Genomic DNA, 21,978 nt, shown 5'->3' with positions numbered 1-21,978 from the left:
TCTCTCCCCTACCTCTACAGCATGGGAGATACCTCTGTGATGAAAACTGCAGGCTTCGCTGCCTTTTTAATACCTAATTTCAAGTTATATACACACAAAAAAAATGACTATTGGCAAATTTATTTATACTAAATTAAACTTTATTGACTAAGGTTTGCTCTCCAGACAAGGTGATTTGATGAACTATGGCGGCATACATGCAATCAATGAGCTCGGCAATGGTTTTAACATGGAATGTCAAACAGCTTAGTAAAACCTAGCACATTAACCCAAAACTCTGTACTGGTGCACAATGAAACCAAGGCTATGTTCCTTGTGGAACTGTGTTGAAGTATAAGGCACTGTGGTTGAAAAAGAAAATAAAAACTGATATATTTCCTTAGCATATATTTCAAATAAATTAGAATTGTACTCTTTCAGCCTCACTTACACCCCCCCCCCAAAAATTATGTGCAAATATCAAAGCTGTCACTGAGAAGGAATGAACTATCAAAATTGAACCGAACCATGTTATAGTTGAGCTGATTTGTAAGTGAATGACAAGCAAGATATGCTTGTTTCTATAAAAAACAGATGTAGGCATCATATTATTAGTACAGCTCAAAGCAGTTTGTATAAGGGTCCATTCACACAATCCACTGAGGTTGCAGTTATCAAGTGCTTTCTTTCACATTCCTTTGTTCCATCAATGATGGGATCTATGATGCGTAACCTTAAACTATCATGTGATAACTGCAGTCACTGTGTGAATTACATGGATGTGTAAATTGTACCCAAGTCTCTCACATTATTGGCAGGCTAACACTCCCCCTCCCCCTCCCCTCCCCCAGTACTATCATCTCTGTTATTCAAGCATAAGTTAAAACAAGTCAGAGAAATGGACTCAGTAACCTAGCAGGTTTCTTCTTCCTTAATTTCTTTTATGAAGCAAAATAATCGAGAACTTCTGAAGCACGCAACTTTCAGTGTTCTACTCACAATTCAAGCAATGCTTCTATTTGGAATGCAAGTGGAAGTTTTTCAAAGGTTGTCAGGGCTTGGTTCTTAAGATGGTATTCGTATTTTGTAAAAATGGTAAATTATCCACTACAGGATACATGGGAATAATATTAAGATTGGTAAAACTAAGATTTGACTTGTTTGCACTGCTGAAATCATTTAATGTAAACATCATAGTGACCCATAATATCCCAAAATGCTTAAGAATTTTTGTGTGCATATTAGTTTGAGAGTTCATCAACTCCAGGCACCCTTGTCTTTAAAAACAACACAGAAGTAAACACAGATATAAGGGTTCTAATGTATGCACACATTTCTCCATTAAATAGCGGTTGTAATTTAACTAGATATGTGCATATCAGGGCTCTGGAAAGGGTTGGTGGGGCAGTGAATAGACCTAATCTATATGCTGTTGAACTTAGTGGAAGCGTTCCCATCAATTTTAACCATATTCTAGTTGCTGGGATTCCATCTCCACCATTCAAATCTCAATTATATTAATAGAATTCTGTCATAAATTGGTTTGCTGACAGCAGACAGCATTAAACAAACACAAATTAAACAAATAAAAATGGCTTCAGTGTCCAGCTTTACATTTCACACCTGGGAATCGGTGGCAGGTGCCTGTAATTGTAAGATAACAAGCAATGATGGTGTTGAACAGGGCTTCCAACCTATACTCTCAATTAGATTGGTCTGTCTGAAGCCCTGGGAACAACTGGGCAAAGCATAGTGGGTGGACCTTAACTGAAATGTAGATTGATTGATGGATTAGTTCCAAGGAATTAAATGACTGAATGTATAGACACAGACGAGTTTATACAAGGAAATTTTCCCTCAAAGTGCACATTAACAATGGAATGTTCTTTATAGGAAAATGATCAAAATCTGACTTAAGACTGCCAGTTATTCAATAAAAGAATACCGTCTCCATTTCATCCTGACCAAAAGAATTTTCCCAGGTTTAACTTTTTGTTTTTAGTATAACAAAAACAAAACTCTTTAGAAAAATCAGCATATTATACACACAAATATCCAGGCATTTTATAACCTTTTCTAAAACAAAACAAACCCAAACCCAGCTACTGTAATGTTGACTAAGTTTTTTAAAAAATTAAAATTAGCATTTAAAATTTTAAAAACTGACTACTTTAAATACCAACATGTGCTGTATGTCTCCAAATCACCCCAGCTTCCCACTTAAAAAACCCCCAATGTTTTTTGTTTGTTAAAATCTCCAGGCTGAGATTGTTAAAGTACCACCTCCAATGGAACTGGATGAACACCACATGTGCATCTTCTAATGCATTTCATATCATAGTTGTGTTAAGTATTACTGTTGCTACAGAGGGTTAGATCTCCAGATCATCAGGTCGAGGTCTGCTGCTGGCTCGACTGCTAGCTCTGCTTGGAGGCCGTTGGTCTACCACCTTGAGAGGTTGTAGCTCATGCCCAGAGCCCATTTTTTTCGTGTTCTCGGGATCATCAGGGAATTCAAAGGGCTGGGCATGTGAATTCGAAATGGTGCTCCCAGCCTGTCCGATTCTGTTCTGCTCAGCGCTGTAATTTGCCCAGTTCTGTTCGCTGGCTTGCTTATTGTAGTTACGGCAGGAGGACGAATTGTTCCTGTCTCCAGTAACAAGCTTGTATCCTGGTGGAGACATGGGCGACAAGGGGGCAGTTGGAGAGGAGCAGCCATTGAAGTAGGCATATTTTGGGGATCCACATTCCTTGGAGGGGCTCATGCCACTGTTGGGGGAGAAAGGGTTGTTTTTTGTCTTCATGCGATCCTTGATGCTCTTGAGGGTGACGTAGAAAATCTCAATGATGTTCAAGCTAAGGGAGACGATAGACACCACCAGCATGAAGATGATGAAGATGGTTTTCTCTGTGGGTCGGGAGAGGAAGCAATCCACCTTGTGTGGGCATGGATATCTCTCACACGTGTAGATGGCATGCAGGGTGAACCCATAGATGTACCACTGTATGAGCACGAATACGACCTCAAAGAAAGATTTGAAGATGATGCTGATGATGTAGGTGCGAAGCAGCCCCCCGCGCATCTTGACTTTGCCATGCTCTTCAATCCCATACTTGAATTTCTTGATTTCTATTTGCTTCAGGGGGAGGTCTACGTTGACCCCTTCACTTTGCACCACCTTGAGCTCTTCTTCTCTCCTGTTTAGCTTCTCTTCCTTCCGCATCACGTAGAATACGTGTGCCAAGTACATGAGGGTTGGCACGGACACAAAAATAAACTGCAGGACCCAGAAGCGCACATGGGAGATGGGAAACGACTTGTCGTAGCAGACGTTTTCGCAACCAGGCTGTTGGGTGTTGCACCGGAATGCTGACTGCTCGTCTCCCCAAGCAGACTCCACGGCTGTCCCCAGCAGCAAGATTCGGAAAATGAAAAGGACAGAAAGCCACACCTTTCCTCCTGCGGTGGAATAGGCTTGGACTTTGTCAAGGAGCCTCCCCAGAGCACTCCAGTCACCCATCTTCAATGCCTGCTACCTGCAGAGAAACAACAAAAATTGCTTAAGTATTGCCTTCTGTACAGTCAAAATAGTGCACTCTTAAAGGGAGATGCATGTGTTGTCACACCTGAATCATGGATTGTAAGAGATATGGTAGCAACTGGAGCTAAAACACAGAAGACTAGAAAATCTACCACTTTCATAAATGTGAGTCTAGTTCTAAGCACTCATAATTGGGTCTCAGTAATTTCACATCTGTTTATGTAGTTTATTTCTTTTCATATTGTAGATCAAGAGAGATATGGGACCTGCGACCTTCTGCATACCATGCATGTGCTTCACCACTACGTTTACCACCCCAAAGACTGATCATGTACCCAACAGATGTTTGTGGGTCATTAAGTCTGGTGGACTGCAAGAAGATCAAACCTATCCATTCTGAAGGAAATCAGCCCTGAGTGCTCACTGGAAGGACAGATCGTGAAGCTGAGGCTCCAATACTTTGGCCACCTCATGAGAAGAGAAGACTCCCTGGAAAAGACCCTGATGTTGGGAAAGAGGGCACTAGGAGAAGGGGACGACAGAGGAAGAGATGGTTGGACAGTGTTCTCGAAGCTACGAACATGAGTTTGACCAAACTGTGGGAGGCAGTGCAAGACAGGAGTGCCTGGCGTGCTATGGTCCATGGGGTCACAAAGAGTCGGACACGACTAAACGACTAAACTACAACAAAGTCTGGTGAAGACTGTAGCCCCTGTCCTGAGCACCTAACTTACAACAGTGGGATTTGTGGGCATAATTCCACACTGATGGATCTCTCTGCTGGGACAGGTGGCTGGTGCTGTCAGCTTGACAGTGTTCCTAACTCACGAGGAGAGAGAGAGAGAGAAGGTGCCCGATATCATTCCCCAAAACAAGTGATTGGTGACATTACATTGTGATGAATGTTGGAATTTTGCCCCTGCATAGCATTGCTTTGTACATGAAGGCTTTCATCAAGAGGCAGAAACCATTTGTGGAAGCTTCTACATGTAGGTCATCATGGTTGCGTGGGGTGACTATGAATGCAAAGAAAATTTGCAAGCCACAAGTGTTTAAATAAAAAGTTATGAAGCTTGTCTTTGAAAGGCTTCCTTTTTCTTCATTCTGTCCTAGAGAGAGCCATTCCGCTGTCAAGTAATAACTTCTTGATTTCATTAACTAGCTTGGTGCCGATGTTAAAATATGCCATTATCAGACTTCCCTCCAGGCTTAATGGTTTTGTTTTTCATGGGATAGTGTTATTTCAGATTGAAAGTATGATTGAAAACAAAAGAAGTGTTATTGCTGTAAAGTTTTGGATTATTTGTTTTTAATTACATTCCTCTCTGGTCCATTAATATGGGAAGATATATTCCAAGTCTTAGCTGTTTAACTCTATGTCAGCAATATTTCTTTTCAATTTATCAATAATTTTAAATTTTGTTTTAGTAGGCAAAATGAAGTTTCATTATTTCTCTAGGCTATATTTACTTCAGAAGGAAGCATTCCTTGGGTGATTTACTAAAAACACAAATATTTTTCAACAAAACTATTCACTGCAAATATCCCTAAAGCCCTGCTAGTAACTCATCAGAAGATTCTAAAGAGATACAGTTTTAAAGAGACAAGAAATCCTGTCACAGATGGGGTGTTGGCTACTCCCGAGTAAGCACTCCACACATCCTCTGGATTTTCATAGTTTTATTGTGCATGCTATATACAGTGGTGAGATGTCTCAAATCATGTCTGCTCTGCATGGGGCAGAAGCCCACAATGGCGTCTCGTGGGCTCTGACCCCCCTTTTAAGACTCCAAACGCCCCTCCTCCTTGCTCTATGGGTCCTCCGTGGTCCCAAACCAGGCTCCTGAGGTGCCGTTCTCTCTCCTCCCTCCTTTCCAGCCCCTGCTGAAGCTAGCTCCTCCCCTGCTTCCCTGCTACCAACCTGGAGCTGAGCCACCAGGACTCTGCAGAGCCCTGGACCCGTCTTAACCCTTCCTGTTCCTGATTTGAACTCCCAGACTTGCTGCTGCTCTCCCATCTGATGGAAGTAAGCAGAGTGGGCTGCTCTCTGCAAGCCCTCTCTCTTACATCCACCCCCCCTCCAGGCTCCCCCCCCCTTTCTGAGGCCTGGTTTGCCTGGTCTGATGTCTGTAAAGAGGGCTGGAAGCCTGACAGGTCTTCCTCCTCTGTAGTGTGTGTAAAATCCTGTTCCCCGTCGGTGCTGGGTGGCTGGTCCGTGTAGTTCCTTCCGTTGTCATCCTCCTCCTCCCTCTGGACAATTGCTTCTGATTCCCGGAGGGCTCCTTGGGTCTGCGTCTCCCCTGTTCCCCACCTGGGATCGCCCTCCCCCTCTGTGTTCCCTGTGCTACTGACGTGTGGTGGTTTGGGTCTGTGGGAGAAAGGAGCGTGCAGTTCCAGTGTGCGGTCCTCCCCTTGCATGGTGTGCGTGGTTGCCTCCGCGTTTTGGGAAGCAGGAGTGCCCTGCCTGGCCATCAGACATTTTAACCCCCCCTCCCCCCACCGGGAGCCCGGGCTCGCTGTGGCACTGTAGACCTCCTCCTCTTCCTTTCTTTCTGGAACCTCTTGGCTGCCTTCTCCCTCCACCCTTCTGTCTAGTGTCTTTTGTGTGATTTCCTCCCCCTCCCTCCTGTCAGCGTCTTGTGTTGGATGTGTGTCACGTCCTCTGAACCTTGGGCTTTCCCTAAAGTGTGAGAGCAAAGACCTGTGACCCACGGGATGGACCTTTCTCGCTGTAGGTACTTCCCCCCTGAAGGTGACAGGGTTGATCTGTGTCAGAACCTTGAAGGGCCCCAGCCTTCTGGGTGCCAGCTTCTTCCCCCTTCCCCCCATGGGAAGGCCTTCTGACCACAGCCAGACCCTGTCCCCTCCGTGGAAGACCTTCTCCAGTCCCCCGTGATGGTCTGCCCCCTCCTTGTAAGCCTCATTGCTCCTTGCCACGTCTCCATCCAGTTGTTGGTGTACTGTCTCCCTCCTCTCACCCCATGCCTCAATAGGTGGTCCCCCAATCTCCCCCTCCCCCTGCTCTGGGAAGGCTCTGGGGTTTCGCCCAAGACTGGCCTTACTGGGTGTGAGCCTCGTGAAGACATGTACTGCATGCCCCTCCGTGGGGTTGTCATGATATTGCCTGAGAATCTTCCCTCTGAGGGAGTCCTGGGGCATATACCGGGCATCATTGCTAAAGAGTAACCCCTCTTTCTCTGCAAGCCCTTCCCCTGCCCCTTCTCCCTCCCTCAAGTCCCTCCGTATGTTCTGGGTAAAAGTGTCCTCTTTGGTGAGTTGGCTCAGTTTCTCTTCCTGCATCCCCGCCTCGGCGTCGTTCCATCCGCCTGGGGAGCTGATGTGGTGCGATCCTGAGGATTCTCCTTCTTTCCTGCAGTGCTCCTTGCCGTCTGCATCTCCAAAGGTGAGATCTCCCCGGCGCTGGCTGCCCACAGTGTCATTGTCCATTAAGTCCAAAGCTAGCACTTCTGCGTGCTTGTTCACTGTCATCTTCCGAGAGGGGGTCTGTTGCGTGACCTCACCCTCCTGCAATTCCCTGCCGTCTATGGCCGAGACGCTCATGGGAAGCTTCCTTGGGAAAAGGGGAATCTGATTCTGCCTAGCAAAGTCCACCGATAGGAAATCATTGCTGCTGCCCCTGCAGAGAAGCCCGACTGTCTCCTGGGTCTGGCCTCTTGGCAGCTGCAGACTTACTTCCATCTCTTTGTCGTGCTGTGGGGTGTTACAGGAGGGCTCAGTTGTTGGTGCTCTGCCTGGCCCCTCCCCTCCTGATCTGGCATCCAGGCTTGTGTCTGTGCCTGCCTGCTCTCGCCATTCCTTCCTCTGGGGGCAGTGTTCCACCCAGTGGCTGGGTGCATTGTAAAGGCATCTCCCGCCTTTCTCTTCCCTCTGTTTTCCCGCGTCAGCGTTTGAAAGTACCCGCGCGCGGGCTTTGTCCCTCTGCATCACATCTGGCTGGAGGGGTCTGTGCTGAGCTGTAGCTGCCTTCCAGGGACTGTATGGGAGCTTGTGGCCGCTGCCTTTCCCCTCCGTCTGTCCCCTCTGCCCGGACTCGCCTCTCAGCCTCCTGCACTTCCACGCCACCATGCCTCTCAGCCTTAGAGCCAGCTTGTGCTGAGGGTCGCCCTACAAAGTGCTGGCCCGTCCCGAGTGTCCTCTCTGCTTGTCCAGCCTCCACTCCTCCGGCTTGGCTGTGTTCAGAGCTGCTCGGTTCACTAAGCCTGGCTTCCCCTGTGCCCGGGTGCCTACCTGGTGCTTGAGCCGTTCCATAGTTGCAGGGTGCTGGCTGCAGCTTGCTCTCTGCTACACCCCTCACGCATGCCAATCCTCCCTTGGCATCTCTCTCTTCTGCTTTAGATGCTGCCAACTTCATGCCGGCTGCTACATTTGCAGCCCTCTTCCCTCGGGGTAGCCATCAAAAGATTGTGGGCTTGCTGTCACAGATGGGGTGTTGGCTACTCCCGAGTAAGCACTCCACACATCCTCTGGATTTTCATAGTTTTATTGTGCATGCTATATACAGTGGTGAGATGTCTCAAATCATGTCTGCTCTGCATGGGGCAGAAGCCCACAATGGCGTCTCGTGGGCTCTGACCCCCCTTTTAAGACTCCAAACGCCCCTCCTCCTTGCTCTATGGGTCCTCCGTGGTCCCAAACCAGGCTCCTGAGGTGCCGTTCTCTCTCCTCCCTCCTTTCCAGCCCCTGCTGAAGCTAGCTCCTCCCCTGCTTCCCTGCTACCAACCTGGAGCTGAGCCACCAGGACTCTGCAGAGCCCTGGACCCGTCTTAACCCTTCCTGTTCCTGATTTGAACTCCCAGACTTGCTGCTGCTCTCCCATCTGATGGAAGTAAGCAGAGTGGGCTGCTCTCTGCAAGCCCTCTCTCTTACAAATCCTATCCCCCTTTGGGGGAAATTAGAATGGGATCCAACTAAACAGTTACTCTAGCACAAGAACTTTTAGCTGCACCATATGACTTCTCACCCTCTCCCTGTACACCTCCTAGATCTGCTCTGGGGTTTCCCTCAGCTCTCCTGGGCAGATTTAGGAGGGTGTGAGGGACATATGTGGAGAGGAGGCTGCCCGGAAGTTGCACTGCACAGTGAAAAGCCATGGCATTAGTGTAGGTCTTTAGTTTTATTAATTTTTGAGTGACACTATTTTGATTTAGCAACTAATGAACAAAGTCTGCAATCTAAAGCATACTTGTTGGGAAATGTGCTCTGTTGAATACAGGGGGGGGGGCATTTTTCAGTCAACATGCATGGGATTGCACTGAATGGTTTGATCCTGAGCACAGGTCCTGGGTAACAAAAGAAGAACTCTGCTGGATCAGATCAAAGGCCGGCATCCTGTTCCCCAAAGTGGCCAACCAGATGCCTCTAGGAAGCTCCACAAGTGGGACATGGGAGCAATGCTGCCTCTGATTGTGGAGATGGCATGTGATCATTGTGAGGAATGGCCATGGTGAATACACCATGGAAGTAACTCTTGGAATAATATCCATCCTAGCTTTCATATTATAATCCCCACTGAGGACTGAATGTAAATAAATATCAAACCCTGATCCTAAATGTTTAGATTGGCCCACCTATGTTCCTAACATGCTGTTCCTACAATGCTGGCATAAAATCATGCTTTATACTTGTCACACCCTGACTTAATCACTTGTGTAGCAACACACCGCAGCATAAATGGTTTTTAAGCATGACATTCAAAAGCATCTTAATTTCTTGCAACTCACTTGTTCCATGTCTGAATATTAACAATGCAGGATTGAAAGTGGAAGAAAGCCAACGCTCCCTAGCCCATGAAGGTTTTATATTTGCATGGCAGCCTTGCAGGGCCAGCCCAAGACATTCTGCTGCCTGAGTCAGAGCATCAAATGGTGCTCTTTCCTTCTGACTCAAGTTGAAGTACGGTACATAAGAATTAGTCTGAGATCACAGGCAGAAAATCCCACAAGCATCTTTCCTCCTCCATGTCAGTAAAAATACAGTAACAATAATTCTAGGGTTATATTTTAGTAACTTTTACCCAGAGTAGAACTTAACGACCACGACTAACTTTGGTTCATTAATGTCAATGGTTCTACTCTGTGTAAAAGTTAGTTGAGCACAACCCTCAGTAACTATCAAATTGCTGTCTTTTCAGGACACCAAAATCAACTGCCTGTGACAGCTACCTCATTCTGCCTAATGGTAGGGCAGGTCCATGAGAAATAGAAAATCCAATTTAGTGCCAGTCAATTCAGGATTGATATCTGAGTCCTATACACATTTACTAGGGCATAAGCAGCATTGAACTGAATGGGACTTCTGAGTAAACATTAATAGGATTATTGATCTTTTGAAGTCACTTGATTGGCAACAGTTAGCAGAATAATCGATTGAACTTCGATGTTTCCAAATAAATGTGGCTACATTTCAGGAACCAATCGCTGAAAAACCAACTAATGATTTGGCAATGTATAGTTTGGGGAGGTGGAATCCCAGTTTTGTCTGCAGTGGTTTGCAGTGTTGTGCCCAGTGATGAAAAGAAGATTTCGGCCGGATTTCTACTGCATTCTATTCCTCCATACAGAAGGCTGCTGCTGCGCTGCTGGCTCAGTCCTTGGGAAGTATCTGTGGAAAATGCAAGGTGCCTTTCCCTGTGCCGCAATCGAGCTCTCACTCTGCCAGACCAGATGTGAGTTCCACACAGTCAGCATTAGCTCTGCGTCGCTCCCTGTCAGACTTCCGGAGACCAGCTCAAGGCAAGTTTTGCATGGGGTGATCCCAAACAACCAGCTGAACATGCAGCCACTTCACTTGGCTGGTGGCGCAGGATTATCACATCCCCCAGGGAACTCACGGAGGGAGGTTATGCACATGCTGTGGAAGTGTATCCACTGCTTGTGCAACATCTCTGCTTATTTTCCTCCTTCAGAGGCACCGATGTTGTTCCACCAGCCAAACAGGGAAAGAACTGTACATTCTGCTGGCTGTGTGGGACCATCACGTCTGAAGCAACCCATACAAATAACGAGTAGCGATCAGAGGTGCCAGAACAGTAGACCCAATCTTAAAAGGGGCCTGTCCTTAAGTGTCTTTTCAGAAAAAGAACATGTCATAGGAATAAAATAATGGCAGCACTACTTGGTTAGCGTTTAAGTGACCATATGCAGGAAAAATTTGATCTGCAAACCACAATTGGGAAAGTGAAGCTGTGCCGTGTGCCATAACTTATGGCTCATGTTTTCCAGGGCACATAAGACATTTTCAGTGTTCTAGGATGATGACTGAGCATAATGTCAGAAGGTCGGAAGGGAGGATTTGTCATGGTCCTGTGGGGAGCATGTGCGCATATTGCAGTTGGCCGGCTAGTTCTTCGGTTCACATAAAATCCTACAGAAAAGACTGGGACTACTTGTGCTTTCAGGCAGCTCTACCTGTTGGAATTCTAACAGAGTACAAGCATGTGAGATGTGGACATTTCCAAAGAGTAACCAGGACACAATAAAGAAAGGGTCAGAAATTACATGAGAACTTCTTAAGAAAAGATATGGATAGTGATTTACCAATGAGGACCAGACTGGTTATGGAAAATGAGATCTGGTGAGCAGAGAAAAGTAGCAGAAAGTTTCACATGCAAGCTGGAAAAGACATTTTGCCTAGATCTACAGTTGTTGGGTTTTTTTAAAAAAAAATCCAAGCACCCAAAATGCCTTTCCTACTGTCCAACAAGGCTACAAGCCCAGCTCCAGCTGAGACAACAAAGGTCTTAAATGTGTATGATTTCACTACAGAGGCAGTGGGCTGCAGTAGTTACAGCAGTGGGCTTGGGCTGCACAGACTCAGGTTCAAATCCCATTTGAACTACAAAGCACACTGGGTGTCCTTGGGCCAGTCACCTTCTGTGAGCCTGAACTACCCATCAAGGTTGTTGTGAATATTCAATGGGAGGTAAGGACCCTTACATACCTCCTGATCTCTTTGAATCAAGGTGAGATAACAAGAAATGCAATCAATCACTAAAGGGACTATATTTGGGACCAAAATCAGTATGCAGAGAAATAGAGGAGAGCAAGACTCTTCCCCTTCTTCAGTCCCAAAGCTGAATCTCCAATGTCTGTCCAATAACTGAGGGTGAGGGTGTTTTTTTTACACACTTTTACCAAAGCATGAGATCAACAGGGAGTCCAGCTAACACCTTGAAGATTAAGGCATAAGGCATAGAGCTCCTTTGTTGGATGCAGGGAGAGTCAAATGCAAGGAGGAAAAGCAGCATGAGGAGCTTCAACTGTGGTACTCGGGGTCAACAGCTAAGGAAGCCCTGTAATCATTCATAAAAATGCCTGCAAGCAACATACCAGATAGCCCGATCTAAGCATGCTTCGAGGATAATATTATTTGTTTACCCAGAATTATTACTCGGTGGTGAACAGATGCCATCCATACAAGAGCCTTTCTACTCAACCCCAAGGAGCATTTTCTTGTAGTGCCAAAAACAGCTCGTTTTTCAGGCCTGATAAGAGAGCCATTGCCTTCTGGATGGAGCTTTGGGTTTACTTGATTGGCATCTGTTTGAGTGCATGCATCTACTCTGTGGGGCTGACTGTGTAGGTTATGGGGAGTCAGACTGCAATTCTGAGCTCATTTCTACTGCAAAGTTATAGCAGCAAGGAAGACCCATTAAATACAGGAGGATTGTGCTGCACATCTCCCTGAAATAAATTCCGAGCAAAGATACACAGGCCCCTTTGCTTCCTTGCTCAGTTAACCACTCTCTAAGATTGCTTTTCCTTAAGGCTCACTTTCCGCCCCCTCATATAAAATGGGAAGCGTCCCACTTCATAGAGCTTCTATGAAAGGATGAACGGTACAGGTTTTTTTGCACACTTAAAGTGCTGAACAATAATTGCTAATGATTGCTGCTTTATCATGGTTGGTACAGAGTGTATTATTTTTTAAATCTCAGATTCCCCCCCCATCTTCTCCGCTTGACCCTTTCAAATTCCGCCTGTTCATCCTTCTCCCATTTGTATTCTAGTTAGGTATCATGGCTCAGCGCCAATGTTTAGCTTTGAACACCGCCAACCCCCCACCCCCACCTCCAGCAAACATTACTGTAAACAGTTTCAAAGTCTGGAGGCTTCAAAACTCCAGATGTTAATATGGCTGAATGGAAGCTCAAGGCAGGTCAGCTCCTTCTCTCTCCCTGCCGCCCCCCCCCCAGCTCATTCCTCCCTGAGAAACAAACAGATTTCTGAAATCACAGAGACATGTTCCTCTGTTGGTTGACCTTGTTGGCATTAACAAATCTCTGTGAACATTCTTCTGCTTCTAAAACACAATGCACCAGATTGAAGGACTAGCGATGTATACTACAGCAGAACCTGATCGGAGAGGTGAAACTGGGCATAAAAGTGTGTGGAAGTTGAAAGGGGGGAGTGATGTTAAAAATCCACTTTTGTTGCCTTGAATTTGTTCTTCCCTTCCTGACAAAAGCTTACTCATAGCAGGGACTCTGAGAGCTGCCCCCCTATACCTTCAAAAGGGGGAAGAAAAAAACACAGCTTCAGGGTAGATGCCAAGACTCATTCCTTTGCAATCCTACACTATGGTTTTAATAAGAGATTGCAGGGGTGTAGCTTGATGCAGACCGAGACAATATTCTGTGAAAGACTTTGGCAATACACAATTTTCAGTCTAAAGTAACCAAAAGGTTTCACAGGCATTGCCAGCCTGCGGAGATATAAGGTCCCTTCCACACAGCACAGTCCACATCTGGGTTTGAACACTAACTGTACAGATTCCCTTCAAATCCCCATCAATTTTTAGCTCGATCATTCAAAATAGAAAATAAGGAGGAAATAAGCAAAGGCCGGCTGAAAGACATCCGATTACGAGTTAACAGAAGCCCAGGCAGCATTTGAACAAAGCCCCTAATTAAGGACCTTGCATTGTATGAACTATTAAAGACAAGCCATGATTTCCATATGAAAGTGAAATGTGTGTACGCGTGTGTCGAGAGGGGGTATTTGGAAATACTGGCGGTAGGATCTATCTTCTTTAACTTGGTGACCCTTTCAAAGCAACTGAGAGATCACAACACTGTAGTGGTGTGGTTAGTGTGCCCCAAAGTTGGGTGCTCTCTCCAGAGAAAGAACTTCTTTTGTATGGGGTGAAGTACAATAAAACAGGCTCCCTTGGTAAACGAGATGGAAAAAACTTGGCAAATAAAATGTTACAGTGTGAAAATGAAGCACCTAAATCAACTGAAATAAATGACATCTTTCCCCAAGTACATTTCTCTGATAAAATTCTGGTACTGTAAATTTAAAATGTGCTCCCAAAGAGGGACACCCAGAGGAGTCTTTGCAGGGCAACTTTTTTTTAAAAGAACAGTAGTAATACTCTTGCACTTAAAATAGTCATTTCTTTAAAGTCTGAGGTATTCACAGTCCTCTGAAAGATTTGCTTGGAACTAACTTGAAGTTAACCCCCCCCCTCAAACTCAAACCCTTTCCCATTCTTACCTTGCTTGTCAGCAGTGAAGAAAGTCAAACAAAGTTCCTCAGAGGGGTTAAAACTCAAAAGGCAGAAACTTCTTCAGGCACCCAACCTGCCTATTTAAACTTTAAAAGTCCCCTGCTCTTTTGTCTTGTGACGCCCTTTCCTTCCCCCTTTCCTGAAAGAAAAGTGCTGAGGACTCATTTAAAAAACTAAACAAAACAAAAACCCCTTTTTCATCCTAACTTGAAGCGCTGCAAGAGCTTTTAAAAAGTTTTCAAGCCACTAACTGTGAGGGAGGAGGAGAAAAGGAGGGGTGGAAACATAAGAGGTGGGGCTGCCAAGGAATGGGGAGGAGGAAAGGAGGAGGGAAGACACAGAAGCTGTAGACAGTATAGGGTGGGGGCAAAGTGGGGAGAGAGAGGGAAAAAGAGAGAGCATCAAAGTGGCTGAGTAAGCACAAACTTGCAAAGAAAGGGGGGGGATACATGAAAGAGACCGAACTGGGACGGTATCCAGAGCCGTCTTGCTGTAGGGAAGTGACACAGTTTAATTTACGGTATGAAATACAACTCTCCCAAGGTGCGTGGTTTGTCTACATCATGAATTTGCTGCAGACCAGTGGCGATGAGTTGAAGTGGATTCCTTCAGCAGCTGGCCTACAGGAATTTCCGAAAGCTGCCTGGGTGTTAGCAGCAGAAGCAGTGCCTCCCTAAACTGCATTGGCACCGTTTCAGGTCAATCATACGGAGGTGCCCACTCCCCCCACAGCTCTTAAGGAGTCAAAGTGTGGAGAAAGAGATGGGCTTCTTTCCACCCCCTGTGCCAACTCCCATATTCTGTCGGAGCTTGTCTCCTTCTCGCCTCCTTTCTGCTGGATTGTCCGGTGAACTTTGCATACAGTACATAGAGAGTACTCCAGGGTGGCACAAACAAACCTTCTGCCAACGGAGCGAGGGGCGGGGGGGGGGAGGGAGAAGGAATACCAGCAAAGTGTTGGAAATAGGCACAGGGCAGCCGGTTGCTTTGTGAACAAGGCAAGGGGTTCCTCACGCAATTCCACAGCCATGCTAATAAAGCACCAAGGACGAGGCAAGTTTTACCATGTGGAAACACTGAAAAAGGGAGGCAAGCCCAAAGAAGAAATTCACCACAGCAGTTAACACAACCCATTTGCCTGTGTTGTTGTTTTTAAGTGCAGAGCAGCAGATTGGTCTTGTTTAAATATGGCCTTTTCATCTTCCTTTCAACTCTGGAAATTGATATGGGTGGACAAAAACACATTGAACAAAACAGCTATGAAGAAGAAAAAGAGCCCTGCTGGGTCAGGGACCAGTATTATTAAGGTACCGTACTGTATCCTGTCTCTCACAGTGACCCAACAAGGTGCCTTTGGGAAGCCCGCATTCAGATGTTACATTCACCAATCATGGCTGGTAGCCATCAATATCGTTATCCTTCAGGAATTCATGCTTTGGGCCTGATGCCATTGTCTGATGGTAGTGACGCTGGATTGGGATCCAGTAGGCCTTGGGCTACCTCTGACCTGCCCCCAGAACACCTCAGAAGAAAAGAGAATGCCCTCCCCTATAAAAAAGCTGACTAGCCAGGCTGTGAAATCTTACACTGGAAACAGAAGAGCAGGCTAATTTGGGAGACGCAGGCCAGGCCAGGTAGCACACACAGCCCTGTCTGCCAGCACCTCACCCTTGCGGACCTGCCCCTTGCTGAGGCACCTGACTCATGCTGCCTAATGGCCGAGCTGGCCCTGGGACTTCCTAATGCTGCTAGACTCCAACTCCCATCATCGCTGACCGTTGGCCATGCTGGCTGGGACTGATGGGAGTTGAAGTTCAGCAACATCTGGAGGGCCACAAGCTAATCCCCCTGCAGCAGAGATTTTGCCTGACTGCAGTAGAAACCTAGACTAAAGCTAATTTTGAAAGGGGTAAAATTTTGTATATAGGTTATATAAGTCTGGCCACGGTACAGCTTTTGTGTGAGTTAAAAATAAAAATGTAGATTTCCCCTTCAGTCCAAGTCCTGTTTAAGCTTTGAGTTGACAATCATATACACACTTTTCTGAAAGTAAGGTTTTTAACTCAGTGGGCTGACTTCTCATAAGGCTGCCATACGTCTGGACATTACTGGGATTTCAAAGGCGGCAGAAATGAATTTCCGCAATGTGGCACTTAGTCCTGGATGGAAATGCATTTTCAAAAAAAAAAAAGCTTAACAGTTTTGGGGTCTTCATAAAAGAAGCTCAACTACTTTTGGGGTGTCCTGGTTTTTAGTTTTTGAAATATGGCAACCCTAGACTTCTCATACCCCACAAGTTCCCTGGAAAAAACTGGGCATCCTGTTTTTTCCCATGAGAGAATGGTGACCATTTTGGATGTGGTGATCTTGCAGAATTTTGCACCCTGATTTTCCTCTGAAAAGAGCACTATTTTGGGGCTGTGATCTCACAAGGTGTCCCAAAATGTGTGTGCTTTGGGGGTGGGGACTGCAGTGCAAAATCACACAAGATCATGGCACCCAAAATGGCAACCGTTCTCTTGCAAGGAAAAACAGGAAGATGGCATCCTGGAAGATGGTGGCCCAGTTTTTTGCTTCCAGGTGTTGAAGAGTATGACTTCTACATAGACATTTATAGGATTGTGTCGTGGTTAGTGTCAGACAAGGACCTGAAGTTCAGTGGTTGACCTTGGCCCAGTCACTGCCTTTCAGCTTAACCAACCTCACAAGGTTGTTGTGAGGATAAACTGGGGAAGAAGAAGAGGAAGAGGAAGAGGAAGAGGAAGAAGAAGAAGAAGAGTTTGGATTTGATATCCCGCTTTATCACTACCCAAAGGAGTCTCAAAGCAGCTAACATTCTCCTTTCCCTTCCTCCCCCCAACAAACACTCTGTGAGATGAGTGGGGCTGAGAGACTTCAGAGAAGTGTGACTAGCCCAAGGTCACCCAGCAGCTGCATGTGGAGGAGCGGAGACGCGAACCCGGTTCCCCAGATTACGAGTCTACCCTCTTAACCACTACAGCACACTGGCTATATACACCAGTGAAAGCTATGCACCCCATCTTGAGCTCTTTAGAGGAAAGGTAAGGTATAAATGCAAAAAATCCAAACAAGCAGGCAAACAAGCCACACCTTTGTTCAGTTTAAATGTTCAGTCTTTTTGCTCAGTTTTTAACTAAAGTCTGCCTATAAAATTGTGCGAATTTAGCCAGTTGGTCAGGCTCTTTCACTTGCAGAGCAGCCCACATGACCTCATCACCTTTAATCCTCACTCATTGTCCATTTTCCAGATAAAATCTTCTGAGAAGGGGGTAGCTGACAGTCTTGAGTACAAACATTTGTTTATTTCGTTATCACGCTCTCATTTGCTTTCCTTCTCATTCACATTAACCAGAACACAGTTTGGTGCCTGCTACCAGTGGCCTGTTGATGTACATATCACTTTCAGTCCCATAGCCTTGCATGGGAAGAATAGGTCTTTTCATTGTCAGTTACAGCAGGAAAAAGCACCCTGTACTCTTGCCATGATGGACAGTGACTTGCAGCTTAAGCTGAAAAAAAATCTTTGCAAATATTTTTGCAACACTTTCCATTTGCTATTCAAATTTATAATGTAAAATTTGGAATCTGAGCACTGAATGTGCAGCTTTATTTCAGTACTTGAAAACTGAGTGCTTTTGGACATCAAAATACCTTTGCACATCAACCGTCAAGGGTTAAAAATCATTGTACGTCCAGTTGAAATCAAATCGTGATCACCATTTGAGCTGCAGATGTCAAACGCTGCATGACTTCTTGGCAAAAATTCAAAGAAGGCGGTGAATAATCAACATCAAAATGTAAGGAGGTGAAATCTGAAGTGTTTTTCTGTGTGAGGGGTCCAAGGAAAGGGCAGCGTCGTCTTCCACCAAGAATTCTTGGGACAAAACACAAAGCAGGACATTCTTATTTCTGAGGACAGTTTGGAAACAAAACAAAACAAGAATTCTCTTTGTCCTGGAGCAGAACTGCTTTTGGACTGGAACCAGTCCCTTATAAACACTTGTAGAAGAATTTCCTCCTTAGAAAACACTTCAGAACCGTCTTGCTGTGATACGGCTTCACATGGCCAACCTACAGATGACCCTGCTATGGAAAAGTGTTAAATGCTGGAAGATTCGTGACTGTCCTATGTGCTGTGGCCAATTAGAAGTGTCTTTTCTCCTTCCTTCCTACTGTGTTCCTACCCTTCAGTGCTGGGCAACTCCTTGAAAGGCATAACAAATATTCCAGCAGCTCATCTTGTTTGGATAGTTCAGTAAGACTATTGTTCCGTTGTATTTCTATATTTTGACAGCTGAGGATTCTTGCTCCACTGCTGGGTTTCGGGAGGTTCATCAAAGGCCCTCACTCGGATGGTGCTCGTCCTGGGCTAGCAACCTTTTGATATCATAGCACAATCTTTATAACAGACAGGCGTCCATGTATAAGTGAAAAGCAGTCACATTTCCACTTGTTTCTCAAACCTTAAAGGAATGCTGTGCTATCCAGCTGTGGTATGCAATCCAAATCCACATCCACTGTCTTATGTTTTCAATATAAATCTTGATCGGATCATAAATAAATAAGACAGAATAAATAAAAATAGCTGGCTAGTCTCAAGCTGAGGCTCCAATACTTTGGCCACCTCGTGAGAAGAGAAGACTCCCTGGAAAAGACCCAGATGTTGGGAAAGATTGAGGGCACAAGGAGAAGGGGACGACAGAGGACGAGATGGTTGGACAGTGTTCTCGAAGCTACGAACATGAGTTTGATCAAACTGCGGGAGGAAGACAGGAGTGCCTGGCGTGCTCTGGTCCATGGGGCCACAAAGAGTCGGACACGACTAAATGACTAGACAGCAACAACAACAACAAATCATTACATAGACATTTAAAGCACACAGGATCGAATTCTGGGAATTGCAGTTTATCTCTCACGGAGCTGCAATTCACAGTTCCCAGGATCCTTTGGGGTGGAAATGTTTACGTTTATGGTGTGTGTGCAGCTAAAGACAAATTTTCCTCCATTCAGTGTCAGAAATGGGGGGGGGGGGGCTTTATATAGTCAACTGATTGCATTGCTGCCTCATATGAAAGGACAGGATCCAGTAGAGCTCAGAAGTATAGAGCAGGCTTCTCAGTCCCTTTCACATGCCTCTCAAAAGCTATCTGTAGGTAATGTAAACTCAACTGCTTCTTTCAGTCAAACACTGCTGCCTAAAAGTTTGATACAATGTTTGGTACATTGGATTCCAGCGATGGTGGAAAGTAGGTATATAATTACAGTGGAACCTCAGTTGTCGATGGTACAGTAATCCATTCCAGAAGACTGTTCAACTTCCCATTTGACAACCGAGGCGCAATGGGCGGTCGGCAAACTCAGCTGAGAAAATTGAGAAACGCGCCTCGGAAGCCATTCGACTTCTGAGGCGCGTTCAAAAATGGAAGCAATTACTTCTGGGTTTTCGGCGTTCGGGTTCTGAAACGCTCAGCTTCTGAAACAATCGAAAACGGAGGTTCCACTGTATAAATATGGAATGCTCTCCCCAGAAGACTGACTGGCACAAACACCAATATCTTTTTGGTACCAGGTTAAAATGGTCTTCTTCTCCCAGGCATTTGATGGGTTATTATCTGGGTGGGCGTGCTGTCATAACATTTATATTGATCCATTTCCCCAGTGATTTCAGACGTAGATATAATATTGGACCTTAAGAATTCGTCAACCTAATGAATTCACTATCACTTTTTATTTATTTTTACCTGAAGTAACATGTTGAACCTGAGCGTAATTATTCTAATATTTCCCCCCTAGTTTTTCAACAGCACTTGGTTTCCAATGTAGCTAGTTAACAAAAAGCCTTTTCACTACTGGTTTTCAGCATATAAAAATTCAGCCATTTCACCTGACTTGCTGATGAGGTTGGTTGTTTATGAACTAAAAGAACTTTCTCTTTCCTTCTGCTTCCAGGCACTTTGTATCATAATGTTTAGATAATGTTGGGATTCATCATTTCAGGATTCCATGGAAAAACGTAATTGTATAACAAAAAAACACCACAAAAATGGTCAATTTTGAGGATCCCGCTTCCTCTCTCTGAGCTCAGCAGGAAATGACAGAAATGCCAGGGTAAAGGATACTAAGTAGGTGAAAAGTTCAGATCGGACCTGTAATAGGGGGCTTTCTGCTTCTTAATCTAAACACAAACGCTATTTTTCAGAGCTACATAGTGCTGCCAACTGATACTGATGGGCTTTGTGCTACAAAGCATCGATCACAAACAAAACAAAAATACCTCATATCCCTCGAACTTGGGGTTACACAATGAAATATCTGGCCGGTTAAATTCTGGACAGAACAAATAAAGGACCTCTTCACACTATGTGGCACTTGTGGAACTCATTGCCACGTGTTGTGGCAATGTTTGCTAGTGCAGGCGGCCTTTTAAAAAAAGGTTAGACACATTCATGGAAACGGGTCTGAGAGGAATCCCAAGGAAAGCGGAAACCAGATGTTTCTCTTATTAGTAAAAGACTCACAGCAGGGGCAGCCAGCATGACGCCCTCTTGAACTACAACTCCCATCAGCTCCAGCAGCAGTCTGACCAATGATTACAGATGTTGGGAGCTGTTGGCTAGCAACATCTGGAAGGAACCCTTCGCTTACAAGATGATGGACTTTTCTGTTCAAAAGTTGCTTGGATCCAAACATTCTGTTGCATGAGCAGCCCTCCCCCAGTTCCCCCCCTCTCTCTGTATGCGTGCGTGCGTGCATACGTGCAGAAACACACACACACGGAGCTGCAATAGAAAGGGAAGTTCTGATCCAAGCCATTGCCTCTAGTCTAATTGAAGTTGGAGGTTGCATCACACAGATAAGATTTTGCTGGCTGCCGAAGAGAGATTATTCTGGTTGTTCTGAGTTGCTTTTGATAAGATTAACCAAGGCTATAAGGAAAGTGGGTTTAGTTTCGTCCACACTGTGAACATTTCTTCTGAATACTGTGTATCTGACGAAGTGTGCATGCACACGAAAGCTCATACCGAAATAAAAAACTTAGTTGGTCTTTAAGGTGCTACTGAAGGAATTTTTTTTATTTCTTCTGAAGAAATTGCTCACAAGATGCAAATTAAGTTGTGAAACTCAAGTCTGCTCTAATTTTCCATTAACTGGGAGAGAAGGAAAATAAAGAGCAAAGGCAGCTGTGTTGGTCCATAATGGAAACCCCCCAACCCCTCAGTTGGTCAACAGCTTTTTTGGGACTTCCCAAATGTTTTGCAAAACTAGTCAACAAGGTTTTGGGGTTCTCCAGAACTCTTTATCAGGTGAGATGTTGCACAAAGCAGGAGAAGGAGGGCAATGGGTACCACCACCACCCCATTAGTTTTAAAAGGCTGGTTCTTGATGCTTTGAGGTCTGAATTTTGCATTTTGACAAAATTTGACTTCAAATTTTGACTCCATTTGAAGATGGAGATTCTAGTCTGAATCTACATATGTTAAGTCTCTGCAGGCACACACTGAAGACAGAATTCAGTCTGGAATCTCCATCTTCACACTGTGCCTAAAGGCAAACTTCAGAAATCAAGATCCAGCATAATTTACCCCTTTCAGCTCTCATTTCTCCAAGCCAATTTGTGTATTATTATTATTATTATTATTATTATTATTATTATTATTATTCTTTTATTTGCCCAATACCTCAAAAATAAAATAAGAATGCAGACACAGCAATAAGCATCACAATAATTTTCCTTCAAATGCCCAGAAGAAGTTACGTCTTCTTTTTTCTCCTGAAAGGTTGCTGGGGCCAGCTGGCCTCACTGGGGAGAACATCCCATATAGACTCTGTAGGCTCAAAACCAAAGTTCTGGAAAGCTCAAAAGCCTGGACACTATTTTGAGACATTTTCATGAGTCCTAATAAAG

General features: G+C 45.1%; 1 protein-coding gene across 1 annotated transcript; it reads right to left on the bottom strand.

The window, feature by feature from the left end:
• Positions 1-118: 118 nt before the first annotated feature.
• Positions 119-14,826, bottom strand: GJA1 (gap junction protein alpha 1). Its single transcript, XM_035109194.3, has 2 exons — positions 14,039-14,826; positions 119-3,516 (listed from the first exon to the last, which is right to left on the bottom strand). The coding sequence occupies exon 2, from the start codon at positions 3,498-3,500 to the stop codon at positions 2,352-2,354; it is 1,149 nt and encodes a 382-aa protein (XP_034965085.3). The 5' UTR covers positions 3,501-3,516; positions 14,039-14,826; the 3' UTR covers positions 119-2,351.
• Positions 14,827-21,978: the final 7,152 nt, after the last annotated feature.

The sequence above is a fragment of the Zootoca vivipara genome, chromosome 3 (genome assembly GCF_965207765.1).
Source record: "Zootoca vivipara chromosome 3, rZooViv2.hap1.1, whole genome shotgun sequence".
In the NCBI taxonomy this organism is placed as follows: Eukaryota; Metazoa; Chordata; class Lepidosauria; order Squamata; family Lacertidae; genus Zootoca; species Zootoca vivipara.
The sequence above is the reverse complement of the archived record's forward strand: the minus strand, read 5'-3'. Positions and strand labels throughout refer to the sequence as shown.